General features: G+C 41.7%; 1 protein-coding gene across 1 annotated transcript in view; it reads right to left on the bottom strand.

The window, feature by feature from the left end:
* The window catches only part of DDX10 (DEAD-box helicase 10), a 498,989-nt gene that overhangs the window by 174,356 nt on the left and 300,043 nt on the right, over window positions 1-24,590 (bottom strand). Inside the window, exon 16 of the mRNA XM_082244266.1 lies at window positions 18,544-18,600. Coding sequence (XP_082100392.1) covers window positions 18,544-18,600 — 57 coding nt within the window. The remainder of the gene's footprint in view (window positions 1-18,543; window positions 18,601-24,590) is intronic.

Raw genomic sequence — 24,590 nt, 5'->3', positions numbered from 1 at the left:
TTATCTAAAGTTTTTTTTTTTTGCTTTGAAAACATCAGGAAAGGATTAAATCTGAAGTGTAGCATATAGCAGTAAATCTCATCAAAGTGAGGGGAAATCCTCTCTTCAGCCTGGTACACACTATTCGTTTTTTTTCTGTTTAACCCAATAGGTGTAACGAAAAAAAAAAAACTGTCAGCTCCGGTCGGAGCCGCTGTACTAACAATCTGATGTTAGTACAGCAATCTCCTCCTGCTGAGCTGTTGTGTTCTGGCAGGGGGTGGCCCCCCCACCCGAACACTCTGATCAGCATTCTCTGCCATTGGCCGAGAGCTCTGATTGGGAGCCGGCTTTTGTCGGACAGGGTGACATTTTTTTTTTACGCCATACGGCCGGGTTCACATCTATGCATGTACAGCTAGGTTCACATCTATGCATGTGCAGTTGATGGGTTTTTGAAGCCCCGTTTCCCACGCATTTTGTGTTTTTTCATGCACATTTTTAATGGGTTTTTAACCACTTCAGCTACGGAAGGTTTTACCCCATTCATGACCAGCCCATTTTTTTGCTATTTAGGAACTACACTATTTTAACTGACAATTGAACGATCATGCAACATTGTACCCAAATTAAATTTATATACATTTTTTTCTCACAAATAGAGCTTTCTTTTGGTGGTATTTCATCACCACTGGGTTTTTTATTCTCTAGTATATACGAAAAAAGATCATACATTTTAAAAGAAAAAAAATAAATATTTTTTCTGCTATAAAACATACCCAATAAAAAAAAAAAATCAAATTTAGGTCAAAATGTTTTCTGCTACATGGAATTTTATATATACACACACACACATATATATTTATATATACACACATTATATATATATATATACACATACACACACACACAAACACTAGTAATTGGCCGGGATCTGTTGATGAACTCTGGCTGTGTCAAATCATAGGGGAGTAGGCAAACATGGGCGCACATGCGTACCTTAAACCAGGAGACAGACGGCGACGTACCAGTACGCCTCTGTGCCTCTAGCTGCCACCACGCCGCAGCAAAATGACTGTAGTGGGTTGGCAAGTAGTTAATGCGTTTCACGTTTTTGCAATATGTTAATGATGCTAGGAAATAATGTTAAATGGACTGTAGTGCGTTTCTGCAAATGCACTGCAAAATGCAAAGGCGTGAGCCTTAAACAATTACTGAGACAAGTGTCCCCATCAGGAAATTTCCCCTCTGCATTTGTTCCAGTGGAAACTCAACGTTTTGGGATTTCCCATCATTTTCTGATAATGCCCACCAAAACAAAACGTCAGCTGCTCTCTTAAGTGGTGACACAGACAGGGGGTTCTAAAATCCACCACTATAGGAATAACCTAAAAAAAAAAAAATCTTGGGCTTTACATACAGATATTTGAATATTTTTTTTTTTTTTTTTATAAGAACTGTATTTGGTTGTTGGTTAACTCACTTGCTTATTTCAATCTCTTCCTGCTTTCTTTTTTATTCCACTTGTTTTCTTTATTCGTGCCTCTAATTATATTCAGATTGGTCACAATGTTTCTATTTACATTAACAAATAAGTTTTATGTTGCATGCTTTTTGATGCATTTTTTGTATTCTGCTAATGCATAAAATCAATAAAAATGTTAAGCTAAAATTTCCGGCAGCAGCCGCTTTGTCAGTGCTTGGGGGAATGAGAAGAGCTGCTCCCAAGCAGAAGCGGTTTGATTGCCCAGTTTGATGTCTGTGTACAGGGCAAAAGGTACCTACAAACTGTTCATATCATCGCCAGATCCTGGTAATATGAACAGCAAAGCAAGGAAACCATCTAAGCCTTATACATATCTTTAGAGATGAACTTCAAACAAAAATGATACAGCTGGAATAAAAAATAGAAAACTAAATTAAATTACATTCCGGAAGAAAATAGCTGGTAGGCCCACTTTAATAATATAAATATCCATGAAACTATTTCTCACATCTCATTCGCTCAAGTCATGCAGTATTCAGCAAAGTCCTTAACATCAAATAGTAGTCTCCGCAGGTAGCAGGCATTTCATACTGTAATGGAAACTTTTACAGCCCCCATCATTGCGACAGAGCATAATTCACACTAACAGGGAGGACAATCGCCCAGCCAGGGAGGAAAGGCCTGTTGCTGCATGTCTAGAAAGATAGGAAGAGTGCTTTGCTTCTGATGGTTCACCTTTAACCACTTAAGCCCCGGAAGATTTTACCCCCTTCCTGACCAGGGCCTATTTTGCGATTCGGCACTGCGTGACTTTAAAGGACAATTGCGCGGTCGTGCGACACTGTACCTAAAACGTCCTTTTTTTCCCCACAAACAGAGCTTTCTTTTGGTGGTATTTGATCACCTGTGCGATTTTTTGATCATGCGCTATAAACAAAAAAAGAGCGACAATTTTGCAAAAATAACAATATTTTTCACATTTTTTTATATGAAATTCCCCAAAAAAAATGTAAAAATCGAAATTTTTTTAAATTTTCAGCCAATTTGTTTTATGCTACATATGTTTGGTAAAAAAATTGCAAAAAGCATTTTGGTTTGCTCAAAAGTTATCGCGTTTACTAACAAAGGGAAAGATTGTCGTTTTTGTTGTTTTTTTTTAACGCGTAATGGCGGCGATCTGCGTTTTTTTTTTTGCGGGACTGCGACATTGGGGCGGACAGATCGGACCCTTGACTGACATTTTTGGGGTTACCAGTGACATTACTGCAGTAATCAGTGCTATACATATGCACTGTTACTGTAATATGACACTGGTAGTGAAGGGGTTAACTTTTTTTGAGAGGGAGGGGCTGTGTGTGTCCCTAGGGGCGTGCTTCTAACTGTGATTGGCTGTGGCTTGAGGTGTAGGAACAGTGATCAATGTTCCTACATAGTAGAACCGTATGATCACTGTTCCTACACAGGGGAGAATGACAGGCGGCTTGTTTACATCAGCCGCCTGCCTTTCTCCCGCTGTCACGGACGATCGTGAGTGAGCGGCGGACATCGGGTCCGCCGCTCACACGCGCGGGGGGGGGGGGGGTCCGTTAGCGTGCATCCTGCGGCGCGTGCTCGCTCCCCAGAGCCTCACAGGCTAGTGTCATACCGGTACGTCACTTTGCCTGTGAGGGGCTGACCGCCGCAGTATATGTACTTGCGGCGGTCGGCAAGTGGTTAAGCAGTATTTAAGCCCAAACTAAAAATGTAATATACTGCACCTTACCAATCATCAGTGTAGTGACTATTTTTTTTTTTTTTTTTAGGCTTTTTTTCCCCGTTTTCACTTTTTGGATCCGGCTAGTAACACACCTCATGTATTAGTGTCTCTCCACTCTGGATGAATGAGCACATTGTCAGTCTGGGGTAAGAGGACTGTTGGATGGACTAGCAGATTTAAATACACTAACAAATTGCAGCTGAATTCCAAATAATACTTTATAGGCAGCTACAGCAAACCGTATTATTCATTTTGGGATAAAGGTTTCACCTAATAAATAAAAGCATTTTAAGCACCCCTGTCACCTGCCAGTGTTAAACGGTCCGTCTCATCTGTAACTGCAAGAGAGCTTTTCTTTTGAAAAACAACAGACTTACTAGCCTGATCATCAGATAAAAATAAAAGGAAGAAAAGCTAGAAAAGGAAACAAATATAGCCATTCTATCTAAGAATTAGTAAGCTTCAATATAATGCATGTTTGCTTCTGAGTTTAATACTGCTTTAATCTGCAATTTATTTTTATTTTTTTTATTGAGACTAAAGTGGTACATAATACAACATAAGTTTCTAATGGTAGTCGGTTAAAGGAGCGCCCAAAATCAGCAATAAGAATCCCACTTAGATCAAAAGATCGTTATTTTATTGGTAGCAGAACATGTTAAAGTCATGTCAAGGCTTTAACATGTACTGCTACCAATAAAACGACAATCTTTTGATCTAAGTGGGATTCTTATTGCTGATTTTGGGCATTCCTTTAACTGACTACCATTAGAAACAACCACTAGGCCGTATCTTAAGGTAGCAGCCCAGACCCCTTAACAAGAGTCCACTGCCTTTTATCATCCAGTCGGGCCAGATTCATTGGGAGTTAATTCCCCCAAGTGGCGCTCTCTCACCTACCACCCACCCACAGACCCTCTATCGAGTAGGTCAGTCCAGCGCAGCCATCAACTTTTCAAAAAAAAAAAAAATAGTACAACATAAGGAATGCAGCATAAAAGATACAGTAACAGTTTTCAGATACAAAGCAATTGGGATCTTTAGAAATGCAACTATTGAACAGAAGAGAAATTACAAACTGATAGTTCTAATGTTAAGTAATGTACCTCATGGAGACAATTGATGGGGGATCTGAGATCGTAGAAGGGGCCCAGTGATTTGTTAGAGTGATATGGGGTCGTCTTGATGGGGAAGCCGATTTATATGTGAGCCAGTGTGTTATTGCCCCCTCTATTGTTGGTGTAGTTCTTTCTGCCAATGGGTCTTGAATCCCCGATAGAAGGTCGTGGACAAGAGCGTGGTACAGTGTGGTGTATAACTCGGAGGACGTGTTTCAGAGGGTGGATATGGACGGGTGGTTTTCCTTTAGCTAATCTGCAATTCTTTAGTAGACTGCTGCTGTACTTTAAACAAGTGATCCTACCAGGACATACAGTATGTATGGTAACACTATACTACATTCAACCCAGGTATCATGCTGTTATCACAACATGCTGCATTTGGGTGAGACTGAAGTCTTTCTTGGGAATAAGAACTGTTAATATCATTACAAGTATGCCTTGTAGTCACTATTGGATTTATTTGTCACTAGCTCCAGATCTTCCAGAACTGCCATATCATAAAGGGGCACACATATTCCTACACTGATGCACAATGTAACAGAAACCTGTAGTGACAAAAGTAGTCCCTGTGGATGGGACCACAACACATTGGGAATGTTCAATGCAGAGGGGTCTTCAGGTAGGGGTATCTCTTCAAAACAGAAAATATATTGGCAGAGGCAGTTCAATTTTAAATGTTTTCTTTTACAGGCATTAAATCTTATCCCTTCCTTAACCACCGGAGGATTTTCCTGTCTTACGTCCAGGCCACTTTTTGCGATTCGGCGTTGTGCGAATTTAACTGACAATTGTCCGGTCGTGCGACTCCGTACCCAAACAAAAATTACGTCCTTTTTTCCCACAAACAGAGCTTTCTTTTGATGGTATTTGATCACCTGTGTGATTTTTACTTTTTGCGCTATAAACAAAAAAAGAGCGTTTATTTTGAAAAAATAACAATATTTTTAACATTTTTTTATATGAAATTCCCCCCCAAAAAAATGTAAAAATCAAAAATTTTTTAAATTTTTGGCCAATTTGTTTTCTACTACCTATGTTTGGTAAAAAAAAAAAAAATCACAATAAGCGTATTTTGATTGGTTTGCGCAAAAGTTATTGCGTTTACTAACTAAGGGAAAGATTTCTGTCATTTTTGGTGTTTTTTTTAACGAGTAATGGCGGCGATCTGCGATTTTTTTTGCGGGACTGCGACATTTTGCGGCGGACAGATCGGACCCTTGACTGACATTTTTGACACTTTTGGGGGTACCAGTGACATTTCTACAGTAATCAGTGCTATAAATATGCACGTTTACTGTAAAAATGACACTGGCAGGGAAGGGGTTAATTTTATTAGAGAGGGAGGGGTTAATGTATGCCTGGTGCTTACTAACGTGTGTGGGGGGAGGTGACTAAGTGACACAGGGACAGATCGCATGTTCAGCTATCCTGAACCCTGCAATCTGTCACTGTTTGTCACTTAGGAGATCTGCCCTCTCTGTTTACACAAGCGGGCGGATCTCCAAACTCGATTCCCCGACGATCGGGGAAGAGCAGCGGCAATCGCCGCCGCTCCTCCCCTGGCCCGACTCCCACTGTGACTGAAAACAGCGGGAGCGCACCACCTACAGGGAGAGGAGTCCAGCGATGTAGGTCTACGTCGCTGGACGGAATCGAGCCACTTTGCCGCAGTAGTCCCAGTGACTGGTCGGTAAGTGGTTAACCACTTCCATACAGGGCCTATTCTGACACTCCTCTCCTACATTTAAAAATATATATATATTTTTTTTTTTGCTAGAAAATTACTCAGAACCCCCAAACATTATATGCGTTTTCTTTTTTTTTTTTTTAGCAGAGACCCTAGGGAATAAAATGGTGGTCGTTGCAACTTTTTATGTCACACGGTATTTGCGCAGCAATTTTGTAGGGAATTAAAAAAAAAAAAAAAAAAAAAACAACACACTAAAGTTAGCCCAATTTCTTTGCATAATGTGAAGGATGATGTTACGCCGACTAAGCAGATACCCAACATGTCATAGGCGACTCTTTAAAATGTTTTAAAGATTACCAGTTTAGAGTTACAGAGGAGGTCCTGGGCTAGGATTGTGGCTCTCACTCTAACGTCTGTGGTGATACCTCACATATGTGGTTTGAATGCGGTTTCCATAAGCATTGATGGGGGTGCTTTAAATTATTATTTTTTCTTTTCACTTTCCCTTTAAATGTATTATTTTTTTTATCACTTTTATTCTTATTACAAGGAATGTAAACATCCCCTGTAAAAGGAATAGGGCATGACAGGTCTTTTTTATGGAGAGATGTGGGGTATACAAGACCCCACATCTCTCCTCTAGGCTGAAAGAACTGAGATAAAAAAAAAAAAAAACTCGGGCTTTCCAGCAGAGTCCACGGCAGTATTTACAACTACCAGGCCAGACGTGACATTCTAATACAACTTTTAAATAAAACTGTTTTTCACTTCATACCTTATGTTAGACCCAGTGGCATTACTGAGTCTCTATGCAATGCAGGGAGATCATGTGTGGTGGGATGGTGCTGTGCATAGCTTCCTGAAAACATTACTACACGCTGCCTGAGTACTTCTCTCAACATTCCTCAGCCCAAAGGCAAGCCATGGGCGGGCTCTTGGCAAGAGCTATGAGATTATCAAAATACCCTGATGGATGGATGTCAGTCTATAGTAGGGGCATTCTTAGGGAGGCTGCATTTGCATGCAGACTGCCCTAGGTAATGCCCGCATGAGATGCTGTGCCTCCATAATTGAAATGCTTGAACTGAAATGGGCAATCCAGGGGCACTCAGACTGAAGAGGAAATGGCTAGTTAATACTGATGTCCTCCAGCAGGAAAATGAGACAGACTCCACTTTCTGCAGCTTATAATGTACATTGTGAGAAGCTCACAGTGTGCAGTGAATTCAATGTAAGCAATTACAGTAGAGGAGCCTGCACAACTGTACAAAAATGAAGGTATGGCTGGGGTAAGTAATAAAGTCGCAACAGGGTTGCTTTAAGCAGCCTATTTATTTTGAACAGGTTCTTAATGCATCTCAATGCACAAAAATAAATTGCACCTGCACTATCTTTGGCAATGCAGAGAATTTCAATGTACAGCATTCATATCTGTGTAGTAAGGTGCTTGGGCAACCGATTTTACTTTTTTGTATGTATTTATTTATGTATGTATGTATGTATGTATGTTGGGGTAGCATTAAGAATGACTGGCAATTTACTGCAAAGCACATATAAATATGCCTTGCACGTGCTATGGTGTGAACTAGCTCTAAGTAAAATGTTTCCATTTAAGCCCTAAGGGTAGCACAAGTATCTATCCTCATCTACAAACGTGTTCACCTCTGTAGCAGCATGGGTCTTAGCTGTAGCAGCTTTGTACTCCAGAAGCATGGCTGCTCTCTGGTTCTAGTTCTGAGGCTCTTTAGAACTTTTGGTGAACTTTTTTTCCATCTATGTCCCATTGAGAGATTTTCCTTCACTTCCTGTCCTATAGCCAAACAAGAGGTGAGAGGGAATCCCTCCAAATAATGGGATTTTTGTACTTACCGTAAAATCCATTTCTCTGAGTTCATCAACAGACACAGCGATCCATAAATCATAACTACTGGGTGATATTGCCTCCTCCAGGAGTAGGACTGGGCAGAATTAAAAACACCTGGCTACGCCCATGGGCCGTCCTCAGCTTGGTATATAACCCCCCCCCCCTCCTCTAGGTAATCAGTTTAGTAGCAAGCAGTATTAGAAGTATCAGAACTCCATAGAGGGGTGTGTGCTGTGTCCGTCGAACTCAGAGAAATGGATTTTACGGCAAGTTCGACGGACACAGCGCTTCATAAATCATAACTACTTGGATGTCCAAAAGCAGTGCCAAAAGGAAAATGAGGGGTGGGGAAAATAACCAAAGACTAAACATAAGAGCCCTTAACCAGGACACAGGAGCCTTAACCGGGTCACAGGAGCGCCGTCTGAAAAATAAGAGTTTAAAGAAAAAGCACCCCTCAAGAGGGAACAGTCCCTCTTAAAAAGCAGCCTGCAAAACTTTGCGGCCAAAAGAAGCATCTGCAGATGCCAAAGTATCTACCTTATAGAATTTTGTGAAGGTATGCACCGACAATTAAGTGGCCGCCTTGCAAACTTGCGATATTGATGCCTGATGACGGAAGGACCAAGAAGCACTCAGCGCCCGAGTAGAATGTGCCGTGACAGGGAAAGGAGGAACCTGACCTTTAATGGAATAGGCCTGAGTCACAGTCTGTCTGATCCATCTGGAGATGGTAGCTTAATAAGCAGCCAGACCTTTTGTGGTCCGTCCGCAACCACAAAAAGCGAGTTTGACCTCAGAAAGGACTCAGTAGCTGCCAGATACACCCAAATCGCATGAACCACATCCAAGGTATGCAAAGCAAATTCCTTGGCATGAGCCGGCTTGGGACACAAGAAAGGCAACACAATGTTCTCATTCAAATGGAAGTCAGAGACAACTTTGGGCAGGAATGATGGACAGGGACGAAGAACCACTTTATCCCTAGGGACTGCGACAGGATGCCACCAATTCCGATACCCTGCGGGCCAAGGTAATAGACACCAAGAATGTCACCTTTTGGAATAACGTAGGCAAGGGAATCTCCTGAATATTCTCAAATGAAGGTTTCTGAAGAACCAAAAGTACTAAATTTAAATTCTATTGCGACAAAAGAGACTGTACAAGTGAAGCCACATGCTGAACTCCCTGAATGGAGGTACAAACTAAAGAGTGTGTGGCTAAGGGTCGCAAGGGCAGACACCTGGCCCTTGATGGTACTCAAGGCCAACTTCTGATCAATGTCCTGTTGAAGAAAGGTTAAGATCCAAGCCACTGAAAAGGATCGAGGACTCACACCAAGAAATGTACTCTTTTCACGTACAATGGTACATCATCTTGCTGGAAGACGATTTCCTCGCCTCACCATATTAGGTATCACTGATGCAGACTGACCTCTATCCCTCAGTACCTGGCTTTCAATAGCTAAGCCATTAAAACCAGTGACTGCAAAGCATGATGGTAGATCAGCCCTTGGGACAACTGCTCTTCTCTGAGAGGAAGCCCCCAAGAGACGTTTATGGCCACTAGACTAATTAGAAGATCCTCGCCCTTGATTCCTCGCAGGAATTTCGGAAGAAGCCTGAGTCTAAGATGATACCGGGCTTATTGTGGTCCTTGGACGCCTGCCAGAGGAACACGTGATCTCGCCACGAACCTCTGTATCCTTCTGTGGAGCCGAACCTGGTAAAAGAGTTGCATGTAGGACTGTGCAAACAGAACTGTCTTGAAGGTGAATACCACCAGATACAGAACCTGTGTGCAAAATGGCAGAGAAAACTATCTGTGTGACAGCAGCCAGTGAATAACAACCTGTTTTTCCTGAAGTTTGCCCAGAGGAAGGACCACCCTGGTCAGAATAAGAATCAGACCTAGGTAAATCAATTCCCTGGACAGGGATAGGGGGAACTTGGGTAGTTTGGACATCACCTGAACCTTTGCAGGAATTAAATCCACACAAGAAGACTCAGGACCGAAAAACTGGAAAAGGACAAAAAGCTTTGTTCCCCTTTCTGGATACCCCCAAAATAATAATTTTGTGAATCCCCTTGACGCTCATGAAGGAGGTCCACAAGGCCGGAAACCAGAGAAGATGTCCCCCCCACCCCAATAATGGGTGAGGGCAGACCTTTATGCTGAAGGGGTCTTGTCTGCGGGTCCAGAGAAGCTAGCTCTAGGCTTACCAGAGTAAGGATGCTTGGAACCTCCTGGGGAAGATTTGAAAGATTGATTCCCCTTATTCTTCGTCCCAGACGCACAAAATAATTTTCTATGTGCTCAGAAGGGGGGCCTCCTATCTGCGACGAGGCTCCTTCCCTTTCCTAGACTATGGCAGGAAGCTACTCTTCCTCCCGTCATACCCTTAATGATGTCATCCAGGGTAGCCTCAAACAGGCGATCTCGTTGAAAGGGAAGATCAATGAGAGCTTTCTTAAAGGCTTGGTCTATTCTTAAGCCACAGCACACGCCTAATTACCACCGCTGAAACAAATTTTGGATAGTACAGGAGCTGTATCCAAAGCTGCATCACAAATAAACTGCAGCCCATGGACCAAATGGTGCGGGGACCTGCTCACCTCCCAGGCCCTGGCACAAAAGCTTGGCCCATTCAGTTAGGGTCTGAGACACCAGGGCCGAGGCAAAGACTGGCTGCAATGTCAAACCAGCCATAGTAAACATGCTGTGTGCCACAGCCTCCACTCTCCTGTCAGCCGGATCCTTAAAGGATGGGAATTCCTCTACTCTGATCATGGTAGCTTTGTTCAACCTGGAAACAGGAAGGTCCACCACTGGTGGACTAGTCCACTTTTTTTTTTAAAAGTGACTCCTCAAAAGGGTAACATACAGCAAAATGTTTGGGGACCACAAAGGGTAATTTTGGTTGTTCCCATTCCTTACAGGAAAACCCATCAAAATAAGGCACATAAGGAAAAACCTTTGGAGTGTAAGGTGACTTATGCGCACCAAAATGACACAGCCACGTCCATAGTCACATCTTCCGCATCCTCCATTTTTAAAGTCTCAATCATTACAGTGACAAGTGTGTCTACCAGTGCTTTTTAATTCGCTGCTGCGACCATGGAGGAATCATCTTCACTATCGGATGGAACTGGGAGTGTGATAATAAGCCCCCCTGGACGGGCCGCATCTGCAGTGGCATCAGGATCAGATGAGACAGAATGAGCAGGGAAAGGCAGGGAACACTTCCTCCTGGGCCTTTGCCCAAACGCTACTTCCACACGGGACACTAAGGACTGCAGGACCAGCCAGACTAAGGGAAAATTGCCCCCGTGACATCATCAGGCTAAACAAACACAACCGGAGACCAGCCAGAATAAGGGGAAAATGGCCCCCGGGACATCGGGCTAAACAAACATGGCCGCCAGCTGGAGACCAGCCAGACTAAGGGAAAATGGCCCCCGTGACACCGGGCTACACAAACATGGCCGCCAACCAAAGACCAGCCAGACTAGGGGAAAATGCCATAGGCTACAGCATGCTGCTAGGATCTTCCCTGTGCCCTCTGCAATTCTGCACCCTCAGCAAGGGGACCCCCTCCTGAAGGTAGGACACACGTTAGGGGAGACTCCACTGCACACTCTGCACCGGTCTATGCACTGGGACCCCCCTGCGCTATACCCACACTGCAAACAGTGGGGCATGCACCTAGGGGTCTCCTACACTGAGACCCCTCCAGAATAACAGGGCAGGACACACTATCCCAGGACCCTTACAGAGTGGGGATAGCGGGGGAGACCCCAGGGGCCTCCGCTGCATCCTCTGCCCTGGGACCCCCACCAGACTCCAGGTCCAGGCAAGGGGGAAGCCCAGCTCACTGAGGGATTTTTAAGGATGGGAGGAGGTAACCTGCAGGCAGGTCTAAACTATCCCTGGGGGTTACCTGCACCCACCCCAAAAAAAACGCCAAAAGGGGAGAGGGGGGACTGTACTTACCCATCCATGGTGCGGGTAATGCTCCAGACAGAATCCTCGCCACCGAAGTAGGGGAGCTATCAGCCAAAGGACCACTGCGACTCAGACCCAAGCCTGGTCGTATGTGACCCTGCAAGATGTTTAACTCGTGGGACAGCCTCTGTAGTTTAGCTGTGGTCTTAAAGCACTCGCTGGCTGGGCTGGGGGGGCCACTGGATCTAAATGATCTAGCCTGTCGCCCAGCTCGGCAGGAAGGAGCAAAAATTGCTAGGACCAGAGATCCCAGCCAGGAGCCTAGGTCCTTACTCCTGACAGTTTAAAACTGATTATCTAGAGCAGAGAGGTGGGGTTATATACCAAGCTGAGGACGACCCATGGGCGTAGCCAGGTGTTCTGTTTAGTCCTACTCCTGGAGGAAGCAATATAACCCAGTAGTTATAATTTATAAAGTGTTGTGTCCGTCGATAAACGAAAGAGAAAAAAACAATTCCTTGGAGACCCACGAGTCACCAGAACTAGTGTCCCTACTAGACGTTCCCTCTATTACTTTTCTGGGGACAACCCAAAATTTGGGATTTTATTTTATTTTCAATGATAGTAGTAAACAGGACAAATAGAGAGGGTGAATCTTAACAGGGGCACAGAAAGCAATAAAAACTGACAAGCGTTCTAATCCTTCTCCCATCTATCCAAAAATAAAAGAAACGTTTTGCCTTTAGTTAAGCTTTAAGATCAGATCTCCATTACTTTATAGGTAGTCCTTTATAGAAGACTACGTGCAATGTTCCCGTACTAAAGCCTGGTAACCATTGCTTTGGCAGTTAGTGGCTCACTTTATCTAGACAGGGTGGTAGACAATTTTCTTGTTACATGACAAGTTCTTTTAATACACTTCTTAATTCTTAATGTTTTTTTTTATCTGTTGCTGTCAACGCGGAGCGTTAACGAGTCTCATGACTGGATAGAATAAATAATTGTCTTCAACATCACTTGGATATTTTTATTTAATCAAACAGTATGAATAAAATGTGTTCATTTAACCAGCAATACTGTCAGTATAAGTGAATAACTGGAGGTCTTGCTGAATCTACTTTCCATCTTATCAGTGACTGGTGGTGTTCTACAATTACTCTGTAAAGAAAATCAGGAGCCATTAAATCATTAGCGCACAGTCATACGAAAACTTCTGTGTTCTAGGTCTTCTACCACTAGTTGTTGCCCTTCTATTGCTCATTTGATCCTTGGAACAAGTGCAATCTATCACTTCTTAGACAAACATTTTCATAGTGAACTTGATGGAAGATCTCTTTTCAGTATAAGGCTACATTCACATGGGTGTTTTGCCACAATGCGATCAATGCAACTGGCAAAAGCTGGAATCTACTAATTCCTGCTGCTGTGTTTGACAGATGTGAGCAGCTAGCTACAGCTGCCCAGACTGTACACTTCAATGACAGGTGGCCACAGCTATTCGTTCACATAGCTGGCGATTACCTGTGGTGACCACTGTTGGATGCACACATATAACAACAAATGAGTGTTTTACCTGCCAAAGGATATGTATTTCTTTTAATCCAGTCCTGAGAGCTACACAGCTTGGCCACATAGAGCAGCCCTGCATAGCAGGGTAGAGAACCTGATCTCTTTCTACTGCAGTTACTTTCACTCACAAGTTTCCTTTCCACCTTGCACTGCAGCATATCTGACTGGTTCCTTGTGCTGCTTCACCCTTCTCCTCTCAAGCTTTGCTGTAAAGTGAACTGCAAGAAACTAGTACCAAGCCAAACCCAGGTACTTTTATTACTTGCATTGGAAAATACATTTTAGGATGTTCTAATAATTGCATTAATCAGTGAGTTTTCTATCTGCCTAGAGATCAGCTTTAAGTTCACAATATCGCTCAATTACGTGCAATAAGTCATGAGTATTCTGAGTTGCTATGCTCATATTCTCAGCTGTCAAATGTACTCTTGTTGTATTGTAGTTAGGAGCAATCAACTCCTGTTCTCTTCTCTGAACGCTATGAGACATAAACCCTCTGTGACTGCATTGCAAATCTCCAATAAAACTTCACATTCAAAATCATTGTAACAAGACAAAGTACTCTTTAATAGTTAGATGAACAAGTCTCTCTATTTCTCATGATAGGCTAATTATTTCCCATTTCTACAGAACTGTATAGATAATTATGCCCCTATTGTTAACAGCATTTTGGGCAGTGAGAACGGGCTGACAGAGAGGACTGTGTAATCGCTAGATTAAATAAGAGAAAGATGTGCAGCAACAAGACCATGGAAATGAGCATTGCCGCTAATATCCCAATCCTAAAATCACCCACTGGAAAGATATGCACATAGCATTTAAAAACAACTTGAAGTGAAACCCTTATTCTGTTAAAGGCAGAAGAAAATATAATCTCATTCATGTCAGCTATATATATTTTGCAAGAATTTTAGGACTTTATTGCAGATCATATCGTTCTTATGTTCAAAGAATATTGAAACAGACCATTCCAACGAGCTTATCAACATGGCTGAAATAAGGGATAAGTTAAAGGTTTTTCCTTTGCTACAAACACCTCAGCCCCCAGCACTGTAGTAAGAACTACTGTACCCCCAGCCCAGTACTGTAATAAGAAATATTGCAACCCTAGTATACCTATCATCAGTTTCATTACTGTAATAGAAAGTATCGTACCCCTAGCATCAGCTCCATTACTGCAATAAGAAAAAATATCAGTATCATCAGTCCTAATACAGTCATATGAAATACTGCAACTCTAGTATTATCATTACGCAGTATTGCAATACAAAATACTGCACCCCCCAGTATTATCACCACCAGCCTAGTATTGCAATAAGAAATACTGCACCCACAGTGGTATCACCACCAGTCCCAGTATTGCAACAAGAAATACTGCATCCCCAGTATTATCACCACCAGCCCCCAGTATTGCAATAAAAAATACTGCACCCCCAGTATTATCATTACCAGCCCCCAGTATTGCAATAAAATACTGCACCCCCAGTACTATCATCACCAGCCCCCTGTATTGCAATAAGAAACACTGCACCCCCAGTATTACCATCACCAGGTCCAGTATTACAATAGGAAATACATTACACCCCCCCCCCCCCCAATACCTATCAGGGAGGATTAAAAAAGGTATATTTTTAACAAAAAAAAAAAAATCAGATTTTCTTTTTTTTTTTTTAACCAAATTTATTTGAATAAAATGCTATTGGAGTAAAAATCTATCTAAAGATAATTTTCTATTTAAGATACATTAATCATTTAGTTTATTCAGTATGACATTGAACTTAGTTATATAGCATGAGGCTGTATATTCTGCAATATTTACATTTTTGGTAAACTCATTCAATGAATCCAAGCTCTGCAAGCTGAGATAACATGCACTGTCCTTACATTTAAAGAGCACCTGTCATTTCAGATCCATCATGGCAGCGCCTGTTAGCGGGCATCCACCCACCTGCTGTCGCCATGTCCCTCACCTTGTTGTGTCACTGCCGCATCACCAGCCCACCCTAATAAAGTGAATGGGACTGTCCTTGAGTCAACAGCAGGTCAGAGGAGGAGACGCTGCAGGACAGAGATGACAACCGCTTTTTAAACATTATGATTTAAATCGAGTTGATTTAAATCCAGCCTTTTTACTAGTGTTTTCAATAATGATTTAAATCAACTTGATTTAAATCAAATCCACCCTGATAACTATAAGATTACATTTCCAGTCCAAGTGTATTAGAGAAGAAACCATACTCCATACAACTTGCGGTCCCTAATCTCACCTTAAAGCAACTAAGCCCATTTAAAAGTTTCCCAAAACAGTTACATTCAAGGCATGCTGTGAATGATAACCGTCACAGTTGCTTGACTGAACTGTCAAGCCATCAAATGGCTGGTGTCATAACTTATCACACGTGCAGCACCATGAAAATTGCAGATCAAACAGAGGCTAAGATGGTAACTTTTTTGGCTCCTAAGAATAGCAGGGTTTATGAAGTGGTCCTGCCTTGCCCCAAATATCACAATTTACTGATGTGATGTAATCATTTTAATACATTTTTGGATGTTATTTTTAAGATCATGGTGTGCTGGCTATTCAGGTTTAGCACAAATACAGACACTGCACTCAGCTGTCTACTGACGCATTTCACCACCAGAGGATAAAATACATCAATAAAGACAACTGGGAGGAATGTCTGTTTTGCTTGTGCAGTAAAAATAATTTTAACTACAGAAAACTGGTGTATGGCTCCAAACTAAATGTGTGTGCTGTGTGTAAGGAAGGGGTCCCGGAGGAGTGTTATCACAGGCTAGAGAAGGGGAAGGCAATGGTCTTTGCAGCAGTACCAAATTAATTGTGAGTAATTAAACTCTGTGTCTGCTGGGAGTGCCAATTATATGATTTAGTGGGTTCTTGGAAATTATATGCAAAAACCAAGTTCTGTTGCCATGGTTGCAAGTTGAGAAAGAGGGGCATTTTGTCAGTTATATAAAAAAAAATGCCTGGCTCCACGATGCAAAGACAATGTTTAAAGTAGAACTATATCCCCTACCCTGGCTGAATGGGCATGCCAAGTAGACAAAATTGACCACATGGAACATGATTGCTAGAGATGACAGGCTGGAATCCTAAAGGCTCATGATGACAGTATGGACCATTTCATTCATCTGCCTTTGACACCATTGTATAGGGCTGGCCTTACCTATGGTGATATTATTCATCCCGTAAGAGCGCATAGATGCAAACCTCTCTCTCTATCCTTCACCCCCCCATTTTTTCACTTCTTTCTTTTCCTTATTAACAGTATAAATGTTGTAATAGCTCATGGTCTGGTTTCATTTTTTACACTAGCCATCAATCAGACCTTTTGAGTCCTAGGGCATGATTTAAGGAATTAGAAATCTTTAATTGATAATAACTTTGGTTTGTTTTTTGGGCATCCTACACTCATAGAATCAGTCTTCTATTATGCCTATTTCTTTATGTCCTTCTTTCCGTTTTTACATGGAATTTATACCTGCAGTTGTTCTGCCTTCTGATATTTGTTCATTCCTGTGAGCCTCATATTGTGCTTGGTACTTATGTATCCAAAATCTTATATTACGCTCGTAGGGTTGTGTAACTTTTTGTTATATGCTTTTTAATACTCTAATAAGAGATTAAACAAAGTAGAACTATAGGCAATTTGGATAGAATGAGGAAGGGTTATAACCCCGTCAGTTCCCCTCCCCCCCCCCCCCCACCACATCTGTGTATGTGACAAGAAGTCATCACTTCTTGAAGGAAACAGAAAGGAAAATGCGCCGCTAAGTATAGTAAAACTTAAATTTATTGAGCCCCTATCTGGGCTACTCACACAAGAATGATAAAAAAAACAGGCTCATCTGCAAATGCTGGTTCGGGGTGCTCAAAGCTTGATCAAGGAGCCCACATGCTCGGAATCCGCACATCGCAAAGCATCCTGGGTCCACCCCCGCCGCCTCACTGGCGCTGCGAGTCACATAGGATAAGAGCCTTTAGAGCGAACTTCCTCCATCAGCTCCCAGCATCACAGAGGCGTTTCTGTCATCCTTCAAGCACTGCTGGCGAACTATCGACATGGCACTCTGGACCACCATATACAGATGAGCCTTTGTTTATCATTACAGTGTGAGTAGCCTAGATTGGGGGCTCAATAAATGTATTAGGTCTTACTACACTTAGTGGCACTTTTCCCTTTTTCTTTCTTCCCCTATCTTTTAGAATCTGCTACAACTCTTGGAACAGCTTGCCCTAATGTGCAGACTTTTTTTTTTATCAATTGAACTCTGACAGACTGAGACCTTTTTGCCTTTGCACCAATCATTCTCCCCCTTGAGTCATCACTTGTCAACAGCTAAAAGAGGTAGTGAGAGAAAATCCTTGCAAATTAAGGAACTCCATTGGGGCCCCCAGAACCGGTGTCCCCTTTGGAAGGCTTCCCCTATTACTGTTCTGGGAACAACCCAAACTTTGGGATTTACTTTCACTTTTGAGAACAGTAAACAAGACAAATAGAGATGGTGAATCTCCCTAAAAGGGGGGTATACAACAATAAAAACCTAACAGGTGTTCTAACTGCTCTCCACTCTATCCAGAACTAGAAAAAAAGTGTTGCCTTTAGTTAAACTTTCAATTTTAGGTAAAACTTTTAATGTTATCCACCAAACACTGCAACTGTACTAAATGGAGAATCAGGAGTCCACTTAATTCAGAATCCAGATAGCACCTTCCAGAGTCACCGGGAATGTATGACCTGGAGCCTGAGCTGTGCAACTTCTACCAATTCAAGGCAAATGTCCAAAGTAGCAATGAACCTGACTAGTGACTTGATAACTTACAGCACTGACATTTTGTGTTTGAGAGACACCAAGGAGTCTACTGGACAAGAGGAACGCCTTCTGCCTTAATAGACATTAGGCATACGAGTATAATAATGAATATCTGCAAAGAAGAATTCCACCCACAAGCGACTCAGTCATGTATCAGTTTGTGTCCCTTCATTTTAATATACAGGATCTGATCATCACACACAGTGACTTTATGTAATTGACAAAGCTCCAACAGCACAAATTAAATCCCAAGTTAGTAAACTCCTCTGTCCATATTACAATGGTAAGCATTCCTACCTCTTCACCCTTCTTGCTTGCTGCTCTTCGGGCTGCCTTTTCCTTCAGTCGTCTTTCCTGGAAAAAGAATGCATTAGAGCTACAGTTAGTGCCAGTTTATTGAGGTTAGGAATAGTCAGGACAAGAAATAAAATTATTTAATTGCCACACATAATTCACATCAGGCTAAGGATGTTTATTAAAAAAAAAAAAAAAAAAAAAAAAAAAAGACAGCTATATTCAGATGAGCCTTATAAAATACGAAAATTACAGCTACATGGCTGAAATATAGATCCTCATCCCCCAGTTAAAGCTTTGTAGTTTGAGCCTCTTGAGTGGTATAATGAGAAATTTATTTTACCGTTGGAGGACTTTTACCACCAGGAGTAAAAGTAACAGGAAAGTACAGGAACCACATCTCAGGTCTGACCCCAAACAGTGTCCATCAGGGCCCCCAACATCTCTCAGCAGTGTTCACTACACTAAAAACTCTTAACACCCGATTGTTTTTTTTACCATTTAAAGGTTTTCTAATTGCTTCCACCCTGCACCACTGATCCTCCAGATTCTTCCTTAATCACCTTTTCTGCTCTGTTCTTGCTGTTCTGAAACTGCAATGCTATGACACCCATTAACTGCAGCCCCTCTGTGTCAAAGCCATGAACATGAACTTTTGCAGTGCTTGAAGACATAGTTGTAAAACAATGGACTACTTGAGCAGCCTTGCCCAACTGCAATACGCGAACCCAAGCATGCACATGCTAGTATTGGAGATGAACAAGCATGTTACAGTACAGTTCAGCACCACCACCCAAGTGGTCACCTGTGTTTTTTAGTAACTATTGCTGACTAGGGCTGCTGGTAAAGGGTGTCAAAGAATGGACCTAAACCAAAAAAGTTCTAAGGATGATGGAGACTAGAGGTGAAAAGGTTCAAAGCAGGCAGAGCAAGATTGCAGCATAAACAGGCTGCAGGCGATGGCAGACGAAGCTGAGTGATTAACACTGGCAGGATAGAGAAATTGAATTTATTACAGGTATTTATACAGGTCCCTCTCAAAAAAATTAGCATATTGTGATAAAGTTCATTATTTTCTGTAATGTACTGATAAACATTAGACTTTCATATATTTTAGATTCATTACACACAACTGAAGTAGTGCAAGCCTTTTATTGTTTTATTATTGATGATTTTGGCATACAGCTCATGAAAAAACAAAATTCCTATCTCAAAAAATTAGCATAGTTCATCCGACCAATAAAAAAAAAGTGTTTTTAATACAAAAAAGTCAACCTTCAAATAATTATGTTCAGTTATACACTCAATACTTGGTCGGGAATCCTTTTGCAGAAATGACTGCTTCAATGCGGCGTGGCATGGAGGCAATCAGCTTGTGGCACTGCTGAGGTGTTATGGAGGCCCAGGATGCTTCGATAGCGGCCTTGAGCTCATCCAGAGTGTTGGGTCTTGCGTCTCTCAACTTTCTCTTCACAACATCCCACAGATTCTCTATGGGGTTCAGGTCAGGAGAGTTGGCAGGCCAATTGAGCACAGTAATACCATGGTCAGTAAACCATTTACCAGTGGTTTTGGCACTGTGAGCTGGTGCCAGGTCGTGCTGAAAAATGAAATCTTCATCTCCATGAAGCTTTTCAGCATATGGAAGCATGAAGTGCTCCAAAATCTCCTGATAGCTAGCTGCATTGACCCTGCCCTTGATAAACCACAGTGGACCAACACCAGCAGCTGACATGGCACCCTAGACCATCACTGACTGTGGGTACTTGACACTGGACTTCAGGCATTTTGGCATTTCCCTCTCCCCAGTCTTCCTCTAAACTCTGGCACCTTGATTTCCGAATGACATGCAAAATTTGCTTTCATCAGAAAAAAGTACTTTGGACCACTGAGCAACAGTCCAGTGCTGCTTCTCTGTAGCCCAGGTCAGGCGCTTCTGCCGCTGTTTCTGGTTCAAAAGTGGCTTGACCTGGGGAATGCGGCACCTGTAGCCCATTTCCTGCACACGCCTGTGGCTCTAGATGTTTCTACTCCAGTTTCTACTCCAGACTCAGTCCACTGCTTCCGCAGGTCCCCCAAGGTCTGGAATCGGTCCTTCTCCACAATCTTCCTCAGGGTCCGGTCACCTCTTCTCGTTGTGCAGCATTTTCTGCCACACTTTTTCCTTCCCACAGACTTCCCACTGAGGTGCCTTGATACAGCACTCTGGGAACAGCCTATTCATTCAGAAGTTTCTTTCTGAGTCTTACCCTCTTGCTTGAGGGTGTCAATGATGGCCTTCTGGACAGCAGTCAGGTCGGCAGTCTTACCCATGATTGCGGTTTTGAGTAATGAACCAGGCTGGGAGTTTTTAAAAGCCTCAGGAATCTTTTGCAGGAGTTTAGAGTTAATTAGTTGATTCAGATGATTAGGTTAATAGCTCGTTTAGAGAACCTTATCATGATATGCTAATTTTTTGAGATAGGAATTTTAGTTTTTCATGAACTGTATGCCAAAATCATCAATAATAAAATAAAAGGCTTGCACTACTTCAGTTGTGTGCAATGAATCTAAAATATATGAAAGTCTAATGTTTATCAGTACATTACAGAAAATAATGAACTTTATCACAATATGCAAATTTTTTGAGAGGGACCTGTATAGTGCTGACAATTTAGGCAGGCTTTACATAATATACATTTACATTATTCCCTGCCCTCTAGAAATGTATAATATAAGGCCCTTACCTCAAAAGCATACATACACATACTAGGGCTAATTTTAGACTGGATCTAATTGACCTAGCCCATGTCTTTGGAGTGTGGGAGAAAATCAGAGTAGCCAGAGTAAGTGCACACAAGCACAGTGATGACGCTTTAAAATTACGTTTTTAGAATGAATAGACAAAAATTACATACAGTGCACTGTTAGAAATTAGCTCTTTCGAAAAACATTTTTCCATCTATCTTCAAATTTTCCTTTTCACTTTGGTTGAAAAGGAACTTCGATTTGACCCCACTAATGTTTATAAAAATGAACAAAGGCTCTTAAAATGCAAGTTTTCAAATGAAAGTCTACTAGTGTAAGGCCAGCCTAAGTTATATAAATATTGCTCCTTCCCAAGTAGCAAGAAGAATTAGACTGCAACACATCATCCAAGCTGTTTGCAGATGATAGGAAAAAACAAGTATAGTGCTATAAGAAAAAAAAAAATACACACCATCTTTCAGCTCCTGTCCCTTTAATTATACATAATTAAAGACACTTTAAAAGTCAGCGATGATTAAGTACAACACAACTGCCATCTCTGTGCATTTGTGAAGGTCACAACCCTTCCTTATAAGTTATAAAACTATTAGAGTACAAAGGCAGTGTGGATGTGAGAGTGGAAGAGAAGTGTTGTGCGAGCTCCCTCTCACCCTCTCCTGTTCTCCAGCCATGTGCGCTTGGGATGATAAGGAAGTATCGTTTGGTGGAGCAGCAACAAAAGGCAATTTAAATTCTGCCGCAGTATGCAAGGAGAAATATAATGAGATATCCAATGATTTATTTCTTCAATTTGCAGTAAGTATGAGAAGGGAAACTGTCGCTACATTTTTTGTAGCAATGCCTGAGCTTTACAAATGCAAATCTATTTGGGGTTGGTGTGCTCACATAATTGTATTGTGTGTGAGGAGGAAAGGAGAGCCTGCAACACTTTACTATAAGCTGCGGAAACCTATATACCCATAACTGGGGCTTTCCCTGGTAAACCATACTTGTAGGATAGTGATGCTACAGAGGGCTATGCTTAATACAAGGTAGACACAGCATTCTGAAACATGAATAAAGAGTGACTCCAACTACAAAATCATTTTTTATCTTGGGTGGAGTGAAACAAGTATCAATGTGGAGATGTTTCCACCCCAGCTGTGACAAGCTATAGGACATAGCCTACATACCCTATATTGCCAAATGTATTGGGACGCCTGCCTTTACATGCACATGAACTTTAATGGCATTCCAGTCTTACTCCATAGGGTTCAATATTGAGTAGGCCCACCCTTTGCAGCTATACCAGCTTCAACTCTTCTGGGAAGGCTGTCTACAAGGTTTAGGAGTGTGTCTATGGGAATGTTTGACCATTCTTCCAGAAGCTCATTTGTGAGGTCAGGCAATGACATTGGACGAAAAGGCCTGGCTCACAGCCCCCACTCTAATTCATCCCAAAGGTGTTCTATTGAGTTGAGGTCAGGACTATGTGCCTTCCCTTTATGGACCTTGCTTTTTGCACAGGTATGTTGGAACAGGAAGGGGCCCCAAACTGTTTCTACAAAGTTGAGAGCATGAAATTGTCCAAAATGTCTTGGTATGCTGAAGCCTTAAGAGTTCCCTTCACTGGAACTAAGGGGCCAAGCCCAACCCCTAAAAAAAAACCCCACACAATCCCCCCTCCACCAAATGATTTGGAACAGTGCACAAAGCAAGGTCCATAAGGACATGGATGAACGAGTTAGGGGTGGAGAAACTTGACTGGCCTGCACTAAGTCCTGACCTCAACCCGATAGAACACCTTTGGGATGAATTAGAACAGAGACTGCGAGCCAGGCCTTCTCATCCAACATTAGTGCCTGACCTCACAAATGAGCTTCTGGAAGAATGGTCAAACATTCCCATAGACACACTCCTAAACCTTGTGGACAGCCTTCCCAGAAAAGTTGAAGCTGTTATAGCTGCAAAGAGTGGTCCAACTCAATATTGAACCATACAGACTAAGACTGGGATACCAATAAAGTTCATGTGCGTGTAAAGGCAGGCATCCCAATACTTTTGGTGAAATAGTGTATATTCCTTTGAAGGAAACAGAACCTTCACATATACAGAAACAGAACCTTCACATATACTCAGCTGGAAAACTCAATTCTGTGTCTTACTGGCTTGTCTGTCTGTATAGAAGGGAGTCTATGAAGCCTTCTGAGAAATAAAGCAATGGCTGAAGTAAGGCCATGTTTTCAAAATGAAAGGAAACTTGTATTTTTTTTTTGTGCAACAGAGGTAATGGTATATTGATACATAGGGGAGCTGGAAGGGGGGAAAAAAAGTATAAAAAAGTATATTCCATAGCTAAGGGCATGAAAGCAAGTATCTTATACTTGGAGCTGACCATCTATTGGCTAAGATTATATTCTCATTTAATATTTCATTTTATGTAAATATGTTAATCTTTTTTAACAATACAAAAAGCATTATAAAACACAGTATGCAGTATATTTACTTTAAGATCAGTAGAGAATTATTGCGGAGTCAATTATAGTGAAGCAGCAGTTTTAAGGGTCAAAGTTGGTCTACTCCCAAAATACAATGGGAGCTTACCATGTATCGGGTGCAATCAATAGATATGGAATATTCTCATGTAACATTTTATATTTACTTGATTAAATGTTAATTTGTTTAACAGTGATCATCATAAAGAAAACAATGAAGGATATCTGCTTTATCCCTGGGACAGTACAGAACTCTTGTCAAGTCAGTGACTAAGTAAAGCGGTTAGTGTAAGAGTTAAAATTGGTCTGCACCCAAAATGTAGGAAGGCTTCCTCTATCTGCTGTGTACTACAATCTGTTCCATCAATCCATGTGCCGTCATAAAAGGGGAGGGCACAGGCCTTTTTTGGGCTGCATATCTATTGCTTTGTCTAGGAAAGAAACACACCTTCATTTTAAAACACTGTCCTACTTTTCCATTAGATCAGGGTTCATATTTAAACATAAAGGGGAAATGTGATTGAATGTATGGCCAGGCAGCGTTTAATTTTCAGTAAATGTAATCTTTCCTAGAGGAACCAATAAAGTGATGTGCTTCAATGAACACAGATCAGATTAGCTTTTCATGTTATGCACTAAAAAGTAAATATGCGCACATTCTGTTTATCATCCACAACTGGAAAGTAATGATGTGAACTGTAAACCTAGAAGGCTGACAGCTTTGGAAACTGTCATTTTTATACTACACCATTTTCTTGTTTATGAATCTTACCGAAAAGTGTAAAGACGGTATTTTTCTTTCAATTTTCCTGATTTTGTAATGGTAGA

Source organism: Pelophylax lessonae (genome assembly GCF_965119305.1).
Source record: "Pelophylax lessonae genome assembly, chromosome: 2".
In the NCBI taxonomy this organism is placed as follows: Eukaryota; Metazoa; Chordata; class Amphibia; order Anura; family Ranidae; genus Pelophylax; species Pelophylax lessonae.
This window is presented reverse-complemented; position numbering and strand designations above follow the sequence as displayed.